The following is a 25,457-nucleotide window of genomic DNA, read 5'->3' as shown; positions in this document are numbered from 1 at the left end:
GTGCAAAATGTGACCACTTTAAACTTCAACGGCCATTATTTCAATGTTCATTTTCTCGGTAAAATGACGATTTAGGTACACGATAACTCAATAAATACAGCATCTATAGGTAAGCAAATATGATCATCGTAAAAAGCATGATCGACTCAAGAAACGGTTTTCTCATTTTTTTATATTTTGGTCTATTTCGATTTTAGGCATCATTTTGTGCAAATAGGCGTTTGTGAATTTTAAAAGTTCAATTTAATGCCTTATATGGTCAATATCTCAAAAAATAAGGCCAATATCAAAAAAATAAAAAAACATTTTTGGAATGGAGCCTCAAGATTGAGCTAAAAACAAAATAAAATATTTTGGAAAGAGTGTTTTTTGTTATGATGTACCTAAAAATATTGCCAAAAACTCACTTTTTGTGATTTTCTTCAGAATTGTTGTTTTTACCCCAAATCTGTATTTATATTAAGATTTATTGATGTCTTGCCTTCTTAAAATGTATACTTTTATATGTCTTATGCGAATAATTACAAAGTTATTGCACTTTTACTACATGCATGTCTGAGAGTACACAGCCACCTTAAGCGGAAATAAGTAAAGAACTAAAAGAACACTAAACATTCAACACTTAGGTCATGTCCCATTCATGCACAATCAGAGAGGTCCAGCAAGGAGGGTTCCATGTGTACACATCACACAAACATAGCCGCCTGTGTCACACATAATAAAATACATGGAATGACACATCTCTAGCTATTACAACATGCCTGGATTATGTACATATTTTTTCTTCATCATTTATTATTTTTCATATTTTACTGACCCAGGGTTTTCAAACGAATTTTCTATCCCCAAAATGAGGGATGTGGGAACTTAAATCATCGCCAGAAGGGATAATGAGAACTGCAAGAAACAAAATATGTTGCCAACATTAGCATGCATGCTGAAACGTTTGACCCGTCCCCTGGTATAGAGCGTACAGATACAACATACATTCTGTATGATCCCACTTCGAAAGACATGTACTTGGATTAAATGTTTTTTCTCATGGAAGGTGTAAGATATGTGCACCCTTTCACCATATAATCCTAATTGCAGACTCTCTCCTGATTCCATACAAGAGCCGAATCAAGAAAGCTATAACCTGAGATCATACAGACCCTGCAAAGCACACATCAGGAAATTCAAATGAAAAGGCTTCAATCACCCTGGTGGTCATGAAGGGTGTGGTTAGAATAAGGAACCATATAATCACTACATCCAGTAAAACATAATTGGAATCTGAGTCTGTCTACACAAAACATAAACAACCTGGAACAACAATATATCATTCTTTGGATGAAAGATCCACTGATAACTGATTTTACATAAAATAAACTTTCGATTGGAATCATTGGATAAATATCACATTCATTCAACAGAAGTCTATATTTTGGATACAAAAGAGCTCAATAACACAGGAAACTTTACAATATTGATTTTAAGTTTCACTGGAACAATTACTAGAAAAGAAGTATGTCCATGATCTAGCACATACAATTAAATGGGTTGCAACTCTCATAAAATACATAGTAGCATACGTAAAGGACAAAATATGTTTGAAAAGGGGAAAACATTTTTGCATGAGAGCTATATCCTACTACTCCCCCACTGTTATCTCTCAGTGGCCTGATTCCATTTCAAATTTTAAGTTTAAGGTTCAAACTACTTAACTGTAGAGCTCTAAACCTGTATGTAAAATTGTTACTATGTGAAACAGAAAATTTGGCAAAATCACTGCACACCTTAAATTATTAGTTACAAGTTGATAGTCTGAAGACGGATAACAGTTGGACAGCAAACAGTCGTGGATCCATGGTTTGGAGCTTAGCTTTAGAATGTGCAAGGTCCTCGGTTAGATAGTTATACATGTAGGTACGTCCGCATTTGCAGTTCTTTACAAGTAGGGGTGTGGGGTGTACAAGGATGTGAGAGGTGTGTCTGTTCTCTGTGTGTTAATAAGCATGAATGAGGATAAATAATTTAACCTGAATTTCAGACACATCCTTGGCTTAAGTAAGCCAATTTCCTTACATTCTTTTGCAAAATATTAAAAACAAACAACACATCTAAAATTTCAAATTGGTTCATTAACCAAATCCTAAACACACAGGTGAAGGGCGAAAAAGTAGGTAGAGGTCATTCATTCATTCATCATCATTCATTTCATTCGGCTGTGAAGCAGGCAACTACAAAGTTTCTCCATTTGAAGCTAAAGTAGTAATGGCAGCTAGCAGTGAAAAGTTGTCAAAGTGCCCCAACAGTTTTTGCACATAAGACAAGTAGGATGCATGTTCTTTAATTCCAGGTCTTCTTTTATCATGTAATGGGGGTGTAGAGAGCATATATCTTCTGCATGGTCAGGGAGGCTAAAGTGCTGATGATATCTTCTTCTTTTCACATGGTCACTTAAGTCTTGTTCAGACAGGAGCTTACCTCCATGCAGGCCCGTAGCCAGGGGGTGTGGGGTGCGACACCTGCCCCCACAAATTTGCAAAAGTATACAAAAAGTCCAAAAATTTAAGAATTTGCAAACGTATGTAGCGAGCCAAAGATTTTAAAACTTTTTTGGTCAAAAAAGGTCTAAACTTGGGGAAGAAAGCCACTTTTAACAGAATTGCCCCCCCCTTGGAAAAAAGTCCACTTTTCCAAAATCAGCACCCCCCAAAAAATACTGGCTACTGGGCCTGCCTCCATTGTTAGCGGTAGTGCGATGTCATTGAACACTGATACTTGTCCACAAGGTCATTAACTCTATTTAAAAAGCACTTTGCACTAGCTGCATTGACCGCTTCATGTTAGCGCACTACCACAGAGATTTCTCACTGGTACCCAGCGCTCGGTTGGGTCACTGAAGTTGAATTACTGACCGCATGGTCGTTACCAAAATTGCTGAAAAAGGGGTCGATTTGAGGGATCGTCGGCGGACAAAATTGTCCGCGAAATAAGAGAATTAGGGGTAAAACTTGTCCTCGTCGAAACGGATAAAAAGAGTCGCGAATTCAGGTGACTGTTATCACATGTATATAGAATGTATATTCTAATTCAGTGAGACTGTTTTACTTTAGGTTTATACCCACTCATTGATAGACAAACACAAAGGCATACTTTCATGATTCTGTGACACCCTATTATGTTGTTCCATGTAAGTATGTCACGGAAGAAAAATGTGCGAATGTGTGTTCAAGCTTTATCCTTGATGTTAAAATAAGGGCAAGTTTGCAAAAGTGTCCTTGGATTTGTACAAATAGGGGCATTTTAAAGTACCTGTTTTTAATACATAAGTTTCTCAGTCGATTTAACTTAATTTTTGGTAATTTTGCTAGAGGATAGTAAAAGCAAAAATCATATATTCTCTAACTCCCTAACCCTTATCATGCTTATTGCAGCATTGCGTATGTGTGTCCTATACACCTAAAACAACAATTTTCTATTCGGATTCACAGGAAGTTTTGGAAGTATAACATAACTTCATTAATGTCGCCTCTAGAGATAATATAGATGTCTGTCCCCATTACTCTGTAATGTAAATAAACGGTGCACTGATAGAATGTCAATGACTTGGTTTAACCTCTTCCTGTAAACCTTAATGCTCAAGCACATTTACAATTATCATTTCAAAACAAGGATGCAAAATCATTGAATAATATTGAAAATCTAACAATTTCATGACCACCTTTAATGCTGTAATGTGCAAAACAGCTGATCATCGCCTACGCATCTTTAGTTTAATAATAATAATTGTCAAATTTTAGATCCTCGAAAATTATTATTTTTCAAAAGATTTTGCAAACAGGAAAATACTGAATTATGCAACATGAGTAAAAAACATTTTAAAGTACCCTCCCTTTCCTTCTTGGCTCTCTGTGCTGTTCTGCCCACCAGCTTGTGAAAGACACCATCTTGTATACCATACACGACTTCACAATGTAAACTTTCAGCGACAACGGTGTCTTTCTTGAAATTTGTCATTTCTTTGTTCTACATATTACATGATTAGATATGAAAACAATCTTTGATATAATCCTACAGGGTTGTCCCCAGAGCAGAATTCAATATGGTGGGACTGACTAGCATTTAGTAAAAATAATCATTAATTAGAAATTATTGCAATGTCATGTGCCAGAACCCGGGGCCAGAAGATTTGCAAAATTTAGAACAACATTTTAGAATATCTAGAAGTTTTTTAGAACTTCAAAATGTGGCCTTTTTGTTTTGTTTTCATAATTTTGATACTCCAATCTAGAGATGTTTGGAGCTCTTGGAGACTTGGAGGCCCTGTATTACAACCAAAGTACAATAGTTTACAGTTATAAATATACATTTGTAGCGTTCACAGAGCCCTGCACCTTTTACGCCCCAGGGGGGTTCTCAGTACAAATGACCATACGGGGACGTGCCGCAAATATGGATAGCATTTTCAGCCTTTTGGTATATCAATGACCCCTTTTTCAAAGCCTATTTTGGTATATAAATGGGTCCTTTTTTCAAAATTTTCTCAATTTTTTCGGAAAATAGTGTTTTTTCCTTAATCTAGCCAAAATTTTCAAAATTTTGGTTGGGAAAATTTGTAAAAACTAACACAATTTGGGTTAAATTTGGCGAAAATTTTGACTTTTGGTATATAAATGGGTCCAAATTTCTTGAAAAATTGGTATATTTATGGGTCCACTTTCAAATTCTCAGCGGCACGTCCCTACCAAAACCAAACTTGAGTACCCCCCGGGCTTTTACGTTCTGTGTAATGTTAATGGTCACCCATTTTCTGAAGAGTTACACTAGCTCGAGGTACCCTATCTAAAATAGGGGTTTACATTACTATCTTACATTATCTTGCTGTATTTCAGCTAGGGTGCAAAACCTGTTTTTTTTTCAATTACAAATATGTATTCTAATCATGACTTCAGTGACGCGACATCAATGGCCATTAGTTCTATTCACCATGTCCATTGAAGTGAGAGAGAATTGAATAGCTGTGTGTATATCACAACAGAAATTAACACAATTATAGAAATTAGCATCTCACAAATGCACAACTATTCTTTAGAAATAAGACTTGACCGGCTTACAGACGTAATGAGCTCGTAGCTGAGTCACACTTTCAATTGATGTCCCACAAAAGAAATAAAATTTAAACTATTACATGGATACATGCGATTTCACCCTACTGATTTCACCCATAAAGTAAAAAGTTAAGGAATCAAACTTGCATTTTTTTACAGGACGGTATACCCATCTCTCTTTCGTTAGCGATTAGGCCAGACTCCCACCGTGAAATGTTGCTGTGGAGGGATTGCCACACCTCCTCCACAGCCTCCTACATGCATTTAAGAATGCCGGAACCCATTTATACACCTGGGTGGAGAGCCCAGGGTGGAGAGGAGTAATGAAGATAAAGTGCCTTACGCAAGGGCAACACAATGGCGTCGCCAGGGCTCAAACCCACCTTCTGATTATGAGTCGGAAACCCGTTCCGCTGCCACCGTGCTCCCCAATACACCCATATCAGACTTTTTTCTCACTCCTAGAATACACATACGGTTTTTCAACCCATAGCTATTCTGTCACTTTATAACTGAAGATGAAGTGCTTACAAGTATTAAAGGTGGGTCTGTGAGTCATGAATATTGAAGCCATTAATAACCACACTGTTGAAAACAATAAATATCACCTCCGGGATATCATCATTACAAGAACAATATGATCATGCTATTATTAATTAGTTTAGGATAGCCATTCTCAACACTATACACTCAGTCTAACTTTAACAAATTTGAGGCAAAAAGTACTTTAGCAAATTTTTGCAACAATAAAAATTCCATAAAGCCCAGTAAAAATAACTTCTAATACTTGACTAATTTCTAAATTACTGATTGTAATTGTAAAAGTGTTAATTTTCATGTACACAATACATGTACAGTGTATGTATTTTTTCATGTTTTGCCAATTTTGGACTATGGCATGTATATGTATTTCACATGTTTTTCAATGTGTAATTAGAAGTTTTCAAACAGACCCATTTAGACCTGTACATAAATGATTTTCCAACTCAGGCCTTGCCGTCTAGATTTTAAAGGCGAGCGGTTAATCAATCTCTAGCATGATGCTAGACGAGTCACGAGTGGTTGAAATTGCACAAATACCACTAATTTGGGTATACGTATAATCAAGTAGAGCTTCGGTCTTAAAACGGTATTTATATTGAAATACAAAATGTATGTGTGATGCGCGCTAAACTTGGTAACTGTCTACGCATAGAGAGTGCACAAAATCGATTAAATGTTGAATTGGATGATTCGATGGCTGATTTTGGGAGATTCGCAGCAAGCGATATAAAGTGTCTATGGCGAGTGGAAAATCGCTCACTAGAAATGGAGTTTGGGCGAGCGGTGGCGAGCGAGAGCGATCGCTCGCCTCAAACGGCAAGGCCTGCAACTGGTTGTGTCATATACATGTAGTGATGCGCGAATAATTGAATATGGCAGCATAAAACATTGTCCAGCCTCTTCAATTGTCCGACCGCAATGTCGTTAAATTACTTGATATTAAATGTTTTGGAGGAAGAAGATTCTGTGATATGAAATGAGAGCGATGAGACATAAATAAAAGGCTGAATATACATGTAGTTGTTTGATGATTATAATATAACAAGTTGCTAAAAACTATGAAAAAGCATGAAAATAAATAAATAAAAACCTTTTTTCTTCTTTAAATTCTACCATTTTATTTTAAAACAGTACAAGACCCAACTTGCTATTATGCTAATCACACAAAAGTTGAAGACTTTAGACCAGTGCTCTGCATTCCCTTTTTGATAAAACAATTCATACCATTCCACGCATAAAACACAACACATCCCCAGTGACTGCCCTGCCCAGAGAAAAAAAGCATTTTTCTCATGGATAGCTAGCTGTTGGATCAGAACAGGATTGGTGGATTTTCCATGGTCAGAGGGAAAATGGTCTACTACAGTAGACTACTAGACTTGTGGTCTTTTAGCAACACAGAAGCAAATTGTATTGAACTTGAACTATAAAAGTACATTGCACCAGGATGATATTACACCTACATACATTCCTCTTGGAAACAAAATAACCCTGGGATCTCCTAAATCATGTGGGTTGGGGTGTGTGGGTGTGGGTGTGGCCGTGTGGGATGGGTGTGCGGACAGAAATGGACAGAAACCCTTCCTGACAATTATTACAAGTATTGTTTCAGCATTTTGAGTATAGAATAACAAATTTAAAATTTGAAGGAAATCACCTTTTAGCCATAGCACACAGTGTCATCGCCCCGATATCTTCATGGCAGAAATCGCCATGGTAGGTTGAATACACTGCCACGCATGGCCATTTTGTTTTTCCGACCTGTTTAATAGTTTTGAGACGCATAATGGGCCGAAGGACATCTGACTAAGGCTACTGACAATAGCCCGGTGACTGACCTCACTGTGTGTGAGTAAGCATGGTACGCCATGTAGGTCACTGCTTTTAGACTACCTCCACGATTGGCCTACTATACACTGCGCTATATAGTTCGGCACATATAAAATCAGAATTATTGTCAATTTTTGAGTTCAAGACGCAAGAGCACTTTCTCAAGACGCAAGCTAACGACTATCATATCTGTTCAACACGTATAGTCAAGTGCAAGGAACCACAACTGGCAACTTTAGACGAAATCATTTACGGGAGATATTAATCATTTTCTATCCCGGTATCCAAAGATTTTCATCTGAATATCAAAATCGTGCATAGCACATTCACGTGTATCGATCCCGGGTATTTATTTTTTAAGTATCTCTGCTGTACCAAGTAATTATTAGCCAGGTGATGTCGGTGTGTAGCAGGTGCAGGAACGTCCCGGTCGTCCCCAGTTGTCAGATGTCCGTTTGGTGAGTTTTAGACCAGAAAATTTCCCCATTCATCAGTGTTTACAAGCAACCCACCCCCAACCCAGATATACAAACCTGTAAACACATACATGTACAGAGCAGAAGATGCATATGTACACGTATGTAGTTACATGTAGCACAAATGCATATCACATGAGTAATATCTTTCAGTGGATACTAATAAACTTTTCTAGTACATGTAAGACCATGTCCACAGGAATCCTGAGTCTCAAAAGCTTGTGAGAAATTGAAAGCCTAATGTGGAATGCATTTTTTATAAATTTATTTTAAAATTTTACTTTTTTTGGTGTCAGTACAGGCTTTGGGAAGCATCTTGTACAGAAAGTATCAAAATCCAATGTCTGTTGCAAATGTTGAAATAGTACACAAACAAATAAATTCACTGCTACAAAATTTAATTCTTCTCTGTTTTGAAAACTTGAAAACTTGTTCTCCAAATCAATTATGAATTTTGAGTTTTATTTTTGCCTTCTTGTTAAAAATGAATTTCTTGATTTTCAAAGAGGATTTTACCAACATGCGTGGCAGCTTTGAGACTCAGGATTTAATTAAGGTAGCCAAGTACAAACAAAATTTCTTATCACGCTTTTAATAGCCCTAGTCTGACAGAGTTCTTTCATTTTTATCACGCCGATTTAAATCACATGATCTTTTTTCAAAAAAATAATTGATTTAAATCAGGGCCAGAGCCAAAATTCCAGTATGTGGCGGGACGGAATTTTGATAGGCCTTTTAAATTGTAGCTCTGTGATTGTTTATTTTATGGATTCTTCATGTTCTTAATATAAACAAGTAAGTTAGAGACTACATTCTTACACAAGAAAAAGAATCAATGTTGCCACGGTAACACAAATTCATTGACGTGGTGGGACGGAATGATAAACTTCATGTATTTGTGAACACAGTACATTTGTTGAATTTTTATCAAAAGTACTGGGATAAAACATTTGTTTCTAACATTGGTATTAACTTCAACTATCCTTCTTTTGTTATGGAAGGAATTATAAAATTCACCCCCTCTTTATAGTACGTTCATTAATTTTTTTAAATCATGTCAATGTGGCGGGACGGAATGTGGCAGGACGGAATTTTGTCCACCATGTCAAAATCAAGAAAAAAAGCAATTGATTCACTTTAAAACTTTATACAAAATTGTCTTTTCTTTCACTTCCAATGAAAAATTATTGCAAAATATTGACTGAGAAAGAAATTTTTCATCCCTTCCTGAACTTAAAAAAATCATCTCAAAATGTGGCGGGCCATGTTTTACACCATAGACCCTGAAAATAGAATTTTTACACTGGCATCCTATCACAAAAGGCCTGAAATAGAAGTTAAAATGGCTCTGAGTCTAGCAAAGTTGATGAATAAAATTTTTGTCTACTCAGGAATGTTTATTACCATAATAGTTGATATTTTGGAAAGTTTTGACTGAAATTTTTTTTTCGTCCCTTCCGGAACGTAAAAAAATCGCCTCAAAATGTGGCGGGACGGAATTTTACACATATTTTAATTTATTTCTTTATTTTTGCAAAGTCCACTGACATTTTTTTTAGTGCTGAAATTGTCTATACAGAAGACCTTCATTATACCATAAACAAAAAAATCCTATATTTTTTAAATATGTAGTAAAAATAACATCAAATTTAACAATTCCGTCCTGCCACACTGAGAGGGCGCTACGTGTGTATTTCATTGCTTGGATTCCGAAATTGGCGGGCAAATTTTACTTTTTTTTTACCAATTCATAATCTTTGTTTTAAAAACACTCATCCTCTACTCGCCACCCAAAAATGGTGGTTTTGTTACGCTTTTCCAAATCGAGACTCGTTCAAATTGTTATATCTCTGCTTAAACAAAAGGTATTGTAGTGTGTTTGGTGTCATTTTGTAGCTAAATGAGTGACCTAACAGACCTCCAAAGGAGAATTGTTTATCAGCTAAGATAGTGGAGTTATAATTTTTTGAGTTCACAATGGCCGAGGTGGTTGTTGTGGCGGTGGCGGTATGTACAAAGTCTATAAGAAATATAGATCTTGTGTGTGCACGTTGAATCAACTGATCATATCTTTGCATCCATATGGGCTACAGGCATGGTTAAGAGCTCTTGTGAAAGGTTATTAATTATGCTAATTGTTTTTAATCATTTTGAACTCTTTATGATTGGTTTAGTCTATAAAATGCAAACTTGTACGTACAAAATTACCCGTTTTCATATTAAACACTGTAGTAAGCAATGCGGATGTCTTCAAAATCTAAAAGTTGCTGTAAATTTTTAATTACTTATCCTATCATAGTCAAAGTTTACATTTTCTGAGAGGAAATTTGATGAGGAATCTAAATATGGACTTACTTTTTCTGTATGGGTTAGGGGTAAAATGTTTCAGTTCAAAATATGTTGAATTGTAAAAAAATTTGAACATATTTTGGGACACCCTGTATTCTGAGATTACCAAACAGCTGTGATTTTTTTTTTCTTCCCCAGTCAGTAGGATCCCCCTAACCTCTAACCAAATCAATGTTGTTTACTTTCAGTTTATAACTGCAAGTTAGTAATAAGCAATGCATTAAGTGACCCATTTTTTTATTTGGATTTTTTTTTATTCCACCCTGTATAACTTCAAGGTCACCCTGTACAATGAGTTGAAATGTGTATATTTGAATTGCTTATGCCTTCAGCTTTTCAAAAATGTATACTTTTGCTACTTTAGGGTTGATAGTTGTGGAGATATTCTAATTTGAAACTTGATTGGTGTAAAAATTCATAATATTTGTGATGTAACGCTAAGGGTGGCGAGTTCAAAACACACGGCCTTAAGTAGTCTATTAAACCAGAGGAGAAATTCACTCCTGTGACAATTTCTAAATTTTAGGTTGAGTGATGACCATTTTTGACTCTGGCCCATCAACTTATCATTTATTAACATTTTTGATAAACTTCTTTCTGAAAGTTTCTTTCTTAAATTGACTGTTTTACTTCATTTCTAATGCTTGACTACAACTTTTGGATAGTATGATGACATTTTATCTAAATATTGCTATAAATTCATCTTGGGGCAGAATTCAACAGGTTTCATGATTTTCCCATGATTTTTGCCAAATTTTTTCTATGAAATTTTCACATGTAAAAACACACTTTGAATTTTATACATGATATTTGCGCATATATGTCTAGCATTCCACTGGTTGTTTTGAATTTATTATAGGGTATAGCAGTTCTTGGAATTTAAACAAAATTTTAAAAAAATCCAATTTAAATTATTTTTTTTAAAGTAAATATTATAAGTTTTTTTATTTTTTTTTTTTTTTTTTTTTTTTTTAATAAAAAAATCATCAACCCTGCTTGGTCATATAACACACATCAATCAGACCAGAAGGTCAGTTCAAGTTTGAAACAAATTATTAACTTTGTATGACTACGTATACATATTCAGGTAAAGGCGTTAAGGAGAAATCTTGATGAATAACGTCCTATAAAATTAAATGTGTTTATATCTACATGTAGGGCAATATTCCCCCTAATCTATTATAACAAACCTCGTTAAGATGTGTAAATTAAATCAATCCTATAGCTACTAGTACTAACACTATTGTCATATACAGCTCATCACAATATATTTTTTTCACACTAGATAATAAATTTGCCTAATTTCCAGTCTCATTGAAAATATCAGAACCAGTGAGTCAATAATGTCAGTTCTAGTTCACCTGAATTTAGTTAGGTCCACGTTCAGGACTTACATTGTACTTTAAGGCTTACAAGGCTCACTTATTTTGGTACAGCCGGTCAGCCAAAATGATTGTAATAGCCAATGGCATGGGCCCTCTAGTTACTTTGCCTGCATTAAATTATTACCTCAAATCGCAGAGGAATCCCATTTTGGTTCACCATTTCCTATTTCATGGGTATCTTAATAATGTGTGCTGTATGGTAACTCCGTGCACGGTTTAGGACAAAACATGCTGGTTTTAAATGGGTAAAAGAGCTTTTTTTTCTTCCATAATTTTGAAAATTTCCAAAAGTGCTTATTTTTTCCATCTCAAAAAAATCAAGTTCATAGTTTGTACACTCTGGAGTCATGGGTGAAAATAAGCAGGCAATGGGTCTTGTTTCAGACCCAGGAGTTGCTTACTGTAGCCCATGGTGATTAAAAATCACAACACCAGGCTCTTATCACGATCTTCCACTACATGTTTCACAACTGGTTATATTGTCCAACTTAGTGAAGAGTATTATTTTGTAAATCAAATCTAATACTGGAACTAAAATTTGCAACTCACTTTGCTATGTTGCTTCCGAAAGCATTGGACTTCATCAGGCATCTGATTGATGATGTTGTGATGACGCCTGATGAAGTCCAATTTGATGCTTTCGGACGCAACGTAGCAAAGTGAGAATGTTTGCAAATTTTAGTTCCAGTATTAGATTTACATACATGTACAAAATAACATTGTTTTGAACTACTGGATGAATAATCTACACCAAGATATTAGTGAAGAGTACAAGTTTACTAATATACCGTTAAAAAATGTCAGTATGATAATTGTCTGTGCTGAAGAAGCTAAGTTGGAATGGACGTCAACTGACGAAACTAAGACGTGCATACAGTTTCTGCCAAGCAAAGAACGGCATGGCACCAGTGTTCGAAATATGCCTCAAAAAGTTACAGGCTAGCCGGGCTTGACCTTAAAAAGTTACCAGCCAGCCGGGTCGGCAACTAGATGCCAGTCAGAAAAGTTACAGGTCAATGGCAATGGCAGGATGACCGGCCCTATTTCGAACGCGGAACATTTGGCACTTGTTTACATTTTGAGAGCGTGCACAGCGTAAACATGGAAGTGGGGTTTTGATTGGCCGATAAAACGATCTGAAAATCATAACGACAGACACGGTAATCCAAATCCGATTGTATGATTGGACGATTACGCGTCAAAACGTTGGTCAGCAAAAACAACATGAACAAGCATGACAAGGCTCCTCGTACACTCATTAACAATAATGTGTCAATCTGAGCAAGGGACTGCCGTTCTTCTCTGAAACTGAGTGTATAGAGTGCTTGCACGGCCTAAGGTCAAATATTGATCTATGCTTTGGTGATTTTGCTGGAGGACAAACAAAGGCAAGCACTGTGCACTGTACTGAGCAATAGGAGAAACTCAGCTTCATAACAAACTGGCTCTGAAAGTGTTCAATTATCTCCACTTTCAAACATATTATTTTTTCACCAGAAGAATTATTCAGAATTATTCCTTTATTTTTCCTGCAAAAATTTAAGATTTTAAAGATGAAATTGTGTTTCAACTTTCAAAGACAAGTTTTCCTGTCTCAGTCTCAGAGCAAGGTAGCGCTAAGTTGCTTTTTGGGGTCCCGGACCCACCAAAATAGAGTTGGGACCCCCTGTTTTAAATTTTCTGCAAGTTCAGGGGTCCCTGCAGACCCCCAGTTTTTCAATCTAGCGCTATTGCAGATATACTAGTTATGCTGCATTTGTGCAACTGGGACTCGCCAAACTCTACTCCGGACCCCCTACTTTTTAATTTTTTGCAAGTTCGGGGGTCCCTGCGGACACCCGAGCGTTTAGTTCTAGCGCTACCCCTGTCTCAGAGCATGATAGTCACGATTATGCACTTTCAGTTTTCCCAGCGTTTGAGCGGAATTGGATTGCGTACTTTTTTCGATGTCTAGTGAGCAAATTTTTTCAATATTTTGAGAAAATGATGTCAAATTTTCTATTCTATATTGTTTGGTAATAATGTCTTTTGCCAATATAGTATGTTTAAAGTTGTAATTTTGTGTTTTTGATCGCAAAGATCGGATATTTTCGTTCGATTCAATTCTGAACCCTTCGCATAGGGTGCCAATTTCGCAGAACTTTGACGATAATATTGCCTTTTTGGACACTAAAATGCTTTCGATCATTAATTTTGTTTCAACCGAGTCTTAAATTATCAAGCACAATACGGTTGGTACCACTTTTATATATACATTGATGAAATTTTAAAGATTTTTTCAAGTTTCTAACCGGCTAAATCGTTAAGTGTGTATTTCCCATTGACATCCAAAATGGCGTAAGCCAGTCCTCAATATACATAGGTACGGCGTAAAGTCTAGAGCATGATGACTTTGCATTCCCAGTGCAGAAAACTTTGCTTGCTTGTCCTCCACCAAGCTTGACTGACTTCAGCATATGTCCATTGTTTGTGTCACTTAGTTTGACCTATTGACCTACTGTGCAAGGGCCCTATAATCCCGAGCATGGAAATAGCAGATATCTACTATTTCCATGTCCCGAGTCAGTATTCATTTTTTTTTATCAACGAAGACTCGTCGAAGTAAATTTTATACATTTAATTTTTAATTTTAAGCTTACCTATGAATTTCACCATGGGCATGCCACTCAATATATATGTCTATCGAAGATAACGGCAGATATATCTCATGTTCTTTCAAGAATCCCTGTCATAATATAATTTATATTTTATCAATTGCAATTGAGTTGTGTATTGTGTATGAATTCTGAATTTGTACACAACCATACGATGTCAATAAATCAACTTCGAGCTTCGTCAGGTGCTCATGAACTTCCGCATTGGCATTGGCATTGGAAAAGTTTGATATTGTTTCTATTTTTAAAATCTTGAGTTTACCTAGGGTTTCATTCAGAATTTAAAAATAAGCTGTAATATTCAAAATTACGATTTTTTTCATCTCATTTATAGTACTATAGTAGCGATTTAAAGTCTAATATGCACACAATGGATTTACGTTGATTAAACAATCAATTTGATTAGAATATTTTCAATATATTATTGTAAAAACCCTCAAAGTGCACAAAGTTTTTTGGTCTGGCGCCCTCAATTAATTAGGTTCGTGAAAATCCACCTGTTGCATCAGTGGAAAATTACTTTTGGTTGCTTTTATTTTATTTTTTTTATTTTTTTTTTACTGATTTATTTATTACATTTGACAAAAATGTTGGCGATAGTACGAGTTTTGCCCGGGGGGGGGCACTCAACTTTGGAATTAGGCCCCCTCTTTTGAAGTACCCGATGACCCCTTTTAAAAAAACAGGGTAAAAAAAGTCATACCCGATGACCCCCTCTTTTTTAGTCAAAGTGCGGCTACCCCATTTTTTTGCTTGCGGCTTACCCAATAACCCCCTTTTTTTCTAGAATAGCATCATCAAAATGCCACAAAATAATGCCGAAACTTTCAAATTCTCTTATTTCAACAAATTTGTATTTGCAAAAAGCGTGAGAAAAAGCATGTTTAGGAATTAAAATTAAACACTTTTCTTACGTTTCTAAACATGCTTGATGTTTAAACCCCTAGTGGCAGCCATGCAGCCCTGATAAGCTACTACTAACTATATCTAGGCACGGTGGGTGTGCGGACAGCGCTGCAACTTAGTGTGTTTACGAATTAATTTTCTATACACAATCTTTAAACATGTTTAAATGCTACATGTTTATTTGATGAGCATGTGTTTAGGAATTTAACACAATGATGTCTTGGAATTTGGCATTGGTTTTTAAGAATTTAACACTTTTCTTGCACCATGTTTCTAAACATGTTTGATTCCTAAACACCAATGTCAAATTTCGACAGCCCATCAAATTCCTAAACATGTATAGCATCATTAAAAACGGGGTGTAAGCTAGTGTTTAGAAATTCTTAAACACGCTTTTTGCAGTGTATAAGGCGCGCGAATTGCGCATAAACTTTGATTGTAAAGTGTAGGCCTACAAAGAACATGCGCGGAGCGCGAAATATTGCATTGTGCACATAATTTTGATTGTAGTATACATATAAAGTCAAGCCATCTTTACACGTAGCATTAAAGCCATAATATTTATTTTAAATGCATTTTTTTTTTCAAACCTGATTTTTTGGTATATTTACAACGAAGTTATACACATGTCCCAACTCACCCCAGCTCGCCTTAGATTCAGCCAAACTTTAAACCCCCAAGCGGGTAAAATAGGAAGAAGCTTTCTTTCACGATCATGGCCTCATTAGTTTGGCTTAAAATGACCAGAAAACTTGACTGATAGTTACAATATTTATATATTTGGTAAAGAATGACCAAATTAAAATTTGCCCGAAATCGTATACGGTATTAAGGCTTTTTAGTAAATGAACAACTTTACCTTTGACGAACCAACCAAGGTATAGTTTCAAAAATCAAAATTACATTAATGTGATAATACTGTGACACACCGGTTGTCACCTTGTTGCTCCCCCCTTGCCAATTAAACCAAATCACCGAATCCCACGGCCACTATTTCGGGTAACAACTAACAAGTGACTTGAAAATGTATAATTTTCGGATCCCCCCCTCGGCGATTTTACAGACCCCATGATTGCAGAAAATCAGGCCTATTCCAAATTATTGGTGTCGCCATTGATAACATGAGCTAACAAATTCATCTGAATCAATAACATTCCCATAAAATGTTGGAAAATGATCAATATGTTTAGGCCTATAGGCCTATTATGCAAAATGATTCAGTTTTTCTTCTCATGTATAGAGAAGGCCATTTCAGAATATGTGAGCCTGGTCCGACAAGGCAATCAATATAATTTTTTATTTAAAGATATAGCCAACTACCCATGGACCCAAGACAAAGTAGGCAGCTAGGGTTATATTTATGGTGGAAAAATCCTACTGGTATTAAGTCATTAATCATTAAATCTCTTACATATAGTTTGCAAAATTTGGCATGCAAAGGGGGTTAAGTTTTTCTGGCAGACCGAGAATGGGGGGGGTGGGGACAATGGACCTAAGTTTTAAGCCTGTTTTTTATGTGAGGGGCTGGGAGGGGGGGGCAAGGATTTTTTGACAGGTGAATTTGTCACCCAGATATTTATTGACAAATAAACACGCAGCAAACAAACACACAAACTTAAAACAATAAACAAACACCATGAGCACCTTCACCATTCACAAGCTTTGGCAAACACCCAAAAAGCTCCAAAACACCCATTCGCGGCGCCAGGCGCCACATTACTTGAGAAAAGATCTCAACGAGCGAACAAACAGATCGGCGGTAGTTTCAAGATGGCAGCGAAGAGATCTTTGTACAAACCGGCTCAAACTTTAGAAAATGCTGGAACCAAAGAATACAGGTAAATATATTATTTTAAACCGAGAAAAATGAACAATAAGAATATTGAGAGAGAAGCTATTGAACCTAAAACTAGTGACAGGGTCGGCAAAATTCCCAAATTTTAAGCTTATAAAAGTAAACATCCTGAAAGAATTGAATTGGTCCTCGTCTCGACCTCGCTTCAGGAAAGAAGGAAGTGCCATCGGCTTACCTGCTTTTATAAGATCCTGAATGGCCACCTGGAGATTAGCACTCCGACCACATCAAGCCCCAAACATACTAGAAAGGTCGCGATCGCGGAAGCAGGCAGCTCGCAATTCCTCCGGAAATTTTAACTTTTAACGCTTAAGTTTAAGACTTTTAATCGCATTGCAGTTATTTTCATCGTTTAAGTGTTCAAGAACTATATGACCGTGCATTTTAGCACTTTTATCGCGAATTTTTAAAGTTTTGATGGACTTTAGTTTACTATAGTGATTTGTGTTGGCGTGTCCACCATTTTACTTTCGCGCCACTGTGTATTGTATACGTCGTCATTGTGCAATTTTCATACATCGTCATCAACTCAACATTGCAATGGAATTACGCTGTACAACCTTTGCCATAACACTTGCCTTCATCGTGTACTCCAAGCTTCATAAACAAAATCTACCTGTTCGCGCCACGCACCAAGGACAGGAAAAGTGGAATGTTTTACTGCAACTCTCATTGTTTTGGATGTGGGATTTTTCTGATTGCCCTTCATGTGAAGATGTGATGGATGTGGATGAGAATCTTGATTTGTATGTCCCCTTCAGGGTCTGCGCCGGTGAGTTTGTTCCATGCTTCCATTTATGCCAAGCCCAAGGGGTTAGCTTGTTCAGGAAATATGGTTATATTTTGGAAAATAGAGGCAAACCTACAGGTCTGACAACCCAAACTTTGCTCTTGCTCCTGATCTCAGGAGACATTGAAATGAACCCGGACCTGCATGTACATTTGATGCCGAACTTGACAAAAGTATTTGCCCATGTTGTAACATCCTTGTTGATTGGGGAGAAGAAGGGATCGAATGTGATCTATGCTGTTTTTGGTATCACAGAGTGTGTATAAATATGAGTACTGAAACCTATAATCTCTATAATGACAAACCTACGCTTGATTGGAACTGTGTTGAATGTGAAGTGCCATCATTTTCATCATCTATGCTTGGCGAAATATCGTTCTCAAGTGCTGGTACTCCTGTTAATGACTTTTCTGATTGTGTTTCGGATAGTGGTAGTGGTAGCATCAATAGTGACAATGATAACAATATGCCTACCCAGCAACCCGAACCCATTCGTAAACCAACGCAACGTAAATCTGATATGTTAAAGCGCCCGCTGAGGTTTTTAAACATCACCCTTCAAAGTGTACGGGCTAAGCTCCCTACTTTTGAGGCCATTATTGACAGTGAAAAGCCTGACATTATTGTCGGAACTGAATCATGGCTTAATGAAAACATAAAAACAGGTGAAATTTTACTGCCGTCTTACCAGATGTTCCGTAAAGATCGCGATACTGGTAAAGCCTGTGGTGGCGTCTTTATTGCAATTCATAATGACCTCGTTGCCAAAGCTGAACCTGGTCTTGACAGTGACTGTGAGTTGATTTAGGCCAGCATCCATATTAAGACATGCAAACCCATTTATGTTGGTGCGTTTTATAGATCGCAGAGCACTGACACTAGCTACATGGATCGTCTTCAGGAATCATTAAACAAATTACCCAATCATGCCCATGTGTGGTTACTTGGGGATTTTAACCTCCCTAATGTGAACTGGTGTGATAATACTTTTAAACCAGGGGGGTAGATACCCAGGTCCTAGCAGGAAAATGATGGACATTTCAGCGAACATGAACTATCACCAGATCGTTACTAAACCTACTCGCCTCAACAGCATTTTGGATCTTTGCTTTACTAGCATTCCCACCTTGGTTCAAGATGTTGATGTGATCGAGGGATTAGTGATCATGAAATTGTGCGCATTGACACCCTGATCAAACCTCAGCGTAGTAGACCTCCAAAGCGCAAAGTGTATATGTTCAAAAAAGCTGATGTGGAAAGTTTGACAAAAGATCTTGAGAAATTAAGTGACTCCTATACAGATGAATTCATTGAACAGTCGTCTGTGGACGAGTTATGGACTAAGTTCACAGAAGGCCTTAGTGAGGCAATGGATCAGCACATCCCCAATAAGATGTCCTCCTCTCAATTCAATCTTCCATGGGTAGACAATAGCACCGAACGTGCTATCCGGAGAAAACAGCGGCTCTATAATAAAGCCAAAAAGTCTGGCAAGGCAGAAGAATGGGAAAAATTTAAAACCATGCGCCGCAACATAGATCGTAGCATTCGTGAGGCACATAAGAGATATGTTTCTGAAGTGATCGGCGACAGTTTGTTATCTAACAATACTAAGCCATTTTGGAACTTTGTTAAAGCAAAGAGGCAGCACGCCTTTGGCATTGGAACCCTCAATACTGATAAAGGTATTGCAGCTAGCCCTAAGGACAAAGCGGAGGCCTTGAATAGACAGTTCCAGTCTGTTTTTACGGATGAAGATTGTAGTAACATACCAAATCTGGAACCTAATCAGGTCCCTGAACTTCAGAACATTAAGATCACCACTGAAGGAGTGGAGAAATTACTCAAAGATCTGCAGCCGCAGAAAGCGCCAGGTCCAGATGGTATCACTCCTCGCATCCTTAAATTGTGTGCTGCAAGTATCGCTCCGATCCTCAAATGTATTTTTCAAAAATCGCTCAATACGGGTATTCTCCCCGCAGACTGGTTGCACGCTAATGTGGTCCCGATATTTAAAGGAGGAGACAGCTCCCTCCCATCGAACTATCGCCCGATTTCGTTAACCTCAGTGGTTTGCAAATTACTTGAGCACATCATCTGCCACACAATAATGAATCACTGGGAAGACAACGAAGTTCTCTTGGATAAACAACATGGATTCCGAAAGGGGAGGTCCTGTGAAACGCAGTTAGCAGCCACAATCGAAGACCTTGCTGAAGTCCTGGACCAGAAGGGCCAAGTTGACTGTATCATAATGGACTTCAGCAAGGCCTTTGATACGGTTCCGCATCAGAGACTGTTAAAGAAACTATTTCACAGCGGAATAACAGGATCTTTACTCTCGTGGATGCAAAACTTTCTTACCCGGAGATCACAACAAGTGGTATTAGATGGAGAGTCATCAGAAAGGGTGCATGTGTCTTCTGGAGTTCCACAGGGAACTGTATTGGGTCCCGCCATGTTCCTCCTGTACATCAACGATCTGCCTAGGAGGGTGAAGTCAACAGTTAGACTGCTAGCAGATGATTGCATTATGTACAAGAGGATCAATTCACCAGCAGACAACAGTATGCTGCAACAAGATATTAATTCCCTGTGCTCTTGGCAAGACGATTGGCTCATGAGATTTAACTCTAAAAAGTGTTTTTCAATAAATATCACCCACAAGAAGAACCCTGTTATGTGCACCTACAACATGGGAGGTGTTCCACTTCAGTCTACAGATAGTCACACCTATTTGGGAGTCAACATTAACAATAAACTCAATTGGAATCAGCATATCAATAAAACCACAACCAAGGCCAACAAAACCCTGGGTCTGCTTCAGAAACTTCTATCACTGCAGTACAGCAGTGAAGTCAATTGCCTACAAGTGTCGCGTGCGCCCACAGCTTGAATATTGTGGCACAATTTGGGACCCCTATCACCAAGTATCCATTGATCGTATTGAAGCGGTGCAAAATCGTGCTGCCAGATTTGCTACAGGGAACTACAGCAGGGAAAGTAGTGTAACATCCATGAAGAAAGACCTTGAATGGGCCACATTAGAAGAGAGACGCCTGAGAGCCCGTCTTATCCTTCTTTACAAAGCTACAAACCAATCTGCAGCTATTGACCTCAGCAAATTTAGCATCAAGGGGAGACCAGTCATCACAGAGTTACTAGACAAACATCTGCTACTTCATTTAAGAAAATTCCCACTCAGAAGGACTGCTACAAGTATTCCTTTCTTCCTAGGACAACGGCACAGTGGAACTCACTTCCACCTTCAATTAGGCATTCCCCAACTACGGAAAGTTTCAAGCGTCAGCTGCAAGCTTGCAACCCTCTGGAGTTAACCAGGAGGGCCCTTCTTCGTTAATTGCCCGCTGCCTTGCTCCGCGTCAGCGCCCTGTGTTGGACATCCTATTGGAGATTACACAGTAGCTAACAGATGCAGATGCAGATGCAGAAACAACTAGACCCAGAAGAGGACACTCACAGCAATTCCAGCAGCAACACACAAACAAACTCCTTCATTCCACAGTAGACCAGCCTTCACCATGGCATTTGACCTTCAAAACAGCTCTCAAATCCGACCCTGCAATTCACATCAATTAGACCACTCTCTCCGACCTCCAGTTAAAACTCTTTTTGGAGTATTTAGGAGGAAGCACTACCAAGTACCAAGTAAAACTGTCGTCTGCACGTCTGCTGCATAATTGGGCTATTTCATTATAAATGACAACATTGAGTCCCAAAAGGGGTCAAAATTCAAACTCATTTATTTCATGCAAATTCATTATCATTTCAAAGTTCAGATGGTGTGTCAATAATTCTCAAAATATTAGAGCGTCAAACCCTCAGGAACCATTAAAAAATTAAATTGAATTTTTGCTGTGTAAAACATAGCTGCCGTCTGGAGGGACATTTTTTAAACAATTTAATACACAACTTTGAAAGAGTATATGTAACCAACATTGGGTTCATACTTATTCATATTTAGTCTGTAATAATTGTTGTATGTTCCTTTACACTTCAGTGTCTTAAATATGCCAGTTTCAATATAAAACAATTAGTAAATTGATACTAATCCAGATAAATGGTGCAAAATTACTACATATTTTTAAGGATAAACTTTATCTTCACATGAAAAATTCATGAAATAGTCATTTTGTCCTGCCCAATAGCTACACTGATGCATAAGTGAGTATTCTGCGTCAATCTGTTGTACTAGTCATGGAAAACCTAAAATAAAAGACCCCTCCTGTTTCATTTGTTCTGGATAGGACACATTTTTTAACACATAATAAAGCATACTTTAACTTTAGAAATAGCTGCATCAATATTATTGCATAAAAGATCCCCAGCATTTAAAATCCACTACAAACAGGGTTAATATTCTGGTTAAATTAGGAATATTGCAATTTTTAGCTAACCGAAGTTCAATGCAGAATAATATCATATATGTGTTCTCAACAACTGGACAATAATTTGAACACTAAAGTGGTTTGTAAGCATAATTTGCAATAAAATGCAAACATTTCTTGTAGGTTTGGCTCTTTGAAATTTTTATTTTTTAGTTTGTTTACCAATTCATGGAAATGACATAATTGTGCTGGAGAGGACATTTGTTAAATTGCAAACAGAATCGTGGATACAGGCTTGCAAAAATGCAACAAATACCAAATCATGTGCCACCTTGGTAGAAGGAAGACCACTCTTCCTCTACAAATTTCACATTCTATGATATAACCCTTCTTATTTCAACAATTAGTAATTAACTTCAGTTCTGGAGAGGACAAATTTTTAACGCGGAACTGTGGTATCAAGAACAAGTGGTCTACTGTACATGTAAAATAAATTAATTCCTCAATCAGTGCCCTGTCCCATCAATTGGTAATATAACACAGATTATACAGGTAGGGTAAGGGTTTATATTTCCTCTTTAATGTTAACAAAAATGGAGGCATGAATTGGAGAGGACACTCATTTTTTTATTTAACGCATAAAATGCCAATTTTGCAAGAATCTCTGAATTTTAACATTTTTGCACCAATTTTCACCATTCAACTTGCATGATGTTCCACACATATCATATTTTCATTGCAACAAGCACATTGCCATAGAATGTACCTAATTTTTCAAAGAATTAATTCAGAATACATGGGCAAAATGAAATGGGACTCCAAAATTGGGTTAAAATGTACCTTTTGGCAATTTTTTATACAAAAATAGACAGAATTCTGTAAAAATGCTCATGTAGCTTGTAGTTTGTGGCATACTTAGAATTAAGTTAATAACACTGCATTATCACCCTAATTATATCAACCAGATATGATAAAAGCCATTTTTGTGAACGTGTCATTTATAATGAAATAGCCCAATTACAAATTAGTCCGAGGTGCTCTGACGATAACACTCCGATCGCCAGGCAATCTACGTGTAGTAGGCCAGTGGGACAACGAAACCGCTACGTGAACGAGCTACTGCATAATTAGCCCAAAACATCATGGCCCTATAATCAAATTAAGTACCGTACCACGTAATTCTTGGCCAAACTGGAACATGCACGTTGCGTCCATGTAGTGTACTAAGTTAGCGTGTATGCCTGGTCGAACACCCTCACAGACCCGAACGTAGTGAGGGTGCTTGGTATATCCGCCATGTTTCAAATCCATGGATGGCCAGCATAATGTCCCACAAATTTAAGCTTTATGAGAAGCCTATTTTGGTTGCATAATGAGAACACAGCAGAATGGCTTATCTTTAACCCACATTTTCAATCTCTCATGCCAGAGGTTAAAATAAAACGATCCCTAACTAATTATCAAAAGATCGTAAATTTAATTTCTTGAAACGTGCCGGCGAAAAGATTTGTTTACAAGTAACAATCCTTGTTCCGACACCGATACCGTTCATTCGGTTTCATTCGGCAAACCACGTGATCACTCAGGTGAACTAGGATTGTATACTCGGAAGATCATACTAACTACTGTAACATTCCCAATGGACTACCAAAACATGCCACCTTCAATGTACAGCTGTAATTTTCTCCCAAATATGTTTCACTTACCATTTCTTGTTTGGTCCAAACTTGACCACCACATGGTGAAAAATTGATATAACCCATTTTCACCAAATGATAATTCTATGTCAATATTCCCACCAACAGCTTCATAAATCTCCAACTTTCATGAATTGATCAGAGATGTTATCATAGCATGCTCTGACCTTTATGACAATGTGCTTAAGCCTTCCAATTGCCATGTCAACTCCCAACCACACTCATTGGGAGATGCCTTCTTCCCAAATGCAGGATAGGATGTTTTTTCCATCTCATTCCTTGCACTGTCCACCTTATATCTTACTTTGGTGTTATGCTGGGCAAGTCATACTGACGTATGACTTGCCCACACTGGGTATACTAGGATTGGATGATAGATTGCGTTAAATTTTATCCAGGTTACCGGGCCATGCATAATGGCGATACTCGCGTCTTGGAAATATTTTTCAACCATGTTGCAAAATGCTCGGAAATACACCATCAAGGCGACTCGATCGGTAAGCATCATTGAAACTAAGCAATATTTAGTATTTCTTCTTTTGATTTTTTCGATAAAATTTTAGTTTACAGTTTTGATTAGTTTGATGAGAGTGGATTTCAAAACCAGTCCACTAGTAGACGTTGTAATTGACAGTTTGACATTGCTGCCGGAGGATAATGTGAATCCATAAGGCCAATGAAAGTCAATTCCTAGTTTCCCGTTACACAATTTTTCATGACTGTGTAGGTGACCATTTCATTTTTCATTATTCATTATTTCATACCATTTCATTATTGCATCTGTTACAGGTGTAAACCAATAATACCCATGTATAAATGTGATAAATCACAGTTTGTAGTTTACAGATGTAATTTACAACCACATGAAGGTGATTTTGTATTTTCCTATGGGGATTACACAGTTAAGCCATTTACTGTGGTCGCAACTTTTTGAGCTTTTTGAGTTGAATGTCGCCCTCTGTAATAAGCGATGTGGACATACCTACCAATGAACAGGGTCAGAATTTCGGTGAGAATCCGCGAATCGATTCTCGCAACAGATTATCATAAACAGATTTGCGTGAATCAATAGTACATGGTGTTACGTAGAATTATCATAAGTCAGTGCAAAATTTGCTACATTAGTGGAACCAAGGTTTTTAGCACCCTTATACTAAGGCTGGCATTTTCGGTCGGGTAAAGCGGGTACCCGCCGAGATTACATTACCCGGTAGGAAATACCCTCCCGGGTACCGAAAAAAAAAAAAAAAAAAAAAATGTTTTTTTTTTTTTTTTTTTTTTTTTTTTTATTTTTCGGTTTTGTAGTGTCCTGGACCTAGACCTAAATGCTAGGATCATTCATGGTTGACCTAAAAAAAAAAAAAAAAAAAAAAAAATTCAAGATATTTTGTTATTTTTAATATGAAAATTGATAATTTGTATTCATGTCATAGTCTATTAATGATTTCAAAATGCATTCAAATTCAATACATTTTGAAATCATTAATAGACTATGACATGAATACAAATTATCAATTTTCATATAAA

The 25,457-nt window shown here is 37.1% G+C and overlaps 2 protein-coding genes across 23 annotated transcripts in view; one reads left to right on the top strand and one right to left on the bottom strand.

Annotated features, from left to right (window-relative positions):
* The window catches only part of LOC140147961 (uncharacterized), a 60,324-nt gene extending 45,823 nt beyond the window's left edge, over nucleotides 1-14,501 (bottom strand). For all 21 annotated transcript variants that reach the window (XM_072169755.1, XM_072169757.1, XM_072169758.1 and 18 more), the window contains exon 1: nucleotides 14,319-14,501. The gene's annotated coding sequence lies outside the window, so the exon portion shown is untranslated. The remainder of the gene's footprint in view (nucleotides 1-14,318) is intronic.
* A 2,476-nt stretch (nucleotides 14,502-16,977) lies between these two features.
* LOC140147960 (uncharacterized) overlaps nucleotides 16,978-25,457 on the top strand; it is a 50,177-nt gene continuing 41,697 nt past the window's right edge. The window contains exon 1 of one of the 2 annotated variants that reach the window (XM_072169753.1): nucleotides 16,978-17,077. In XM_072169753.1, coding sequence (XP_072025854.1) covers nucleotides 17,010-17,077 — 68 coding nt within the window. In that variant the 5' untranslated portion in view covers nucleotides 16,978-17,009. The remainder of the gene's footprint in view (nucleotides 17,078-25,457) is intronic. The other variant, XM_072169754.1, reaches the window with a different exon arrangement.

Source organism: Amphiura filiformis, chromosome 3 (assembly GCF_039555335.1).
Source record: "Amphiura filiformis chromosome 3, Afil_fr2py, whole genome shotgun sequence".
Classification (NCBI taxonomy): Eukaryota; Metazoa; Echinodermata; class Ophiuroidea; order Amphilepidida; family Amphiuridae; genus Amphiura; species Amphiura filiformis.
Note: the sequence above shows the minus strand (reverse complement) of the source record. Positions and strands in the feature narration are given on the sequence as shown.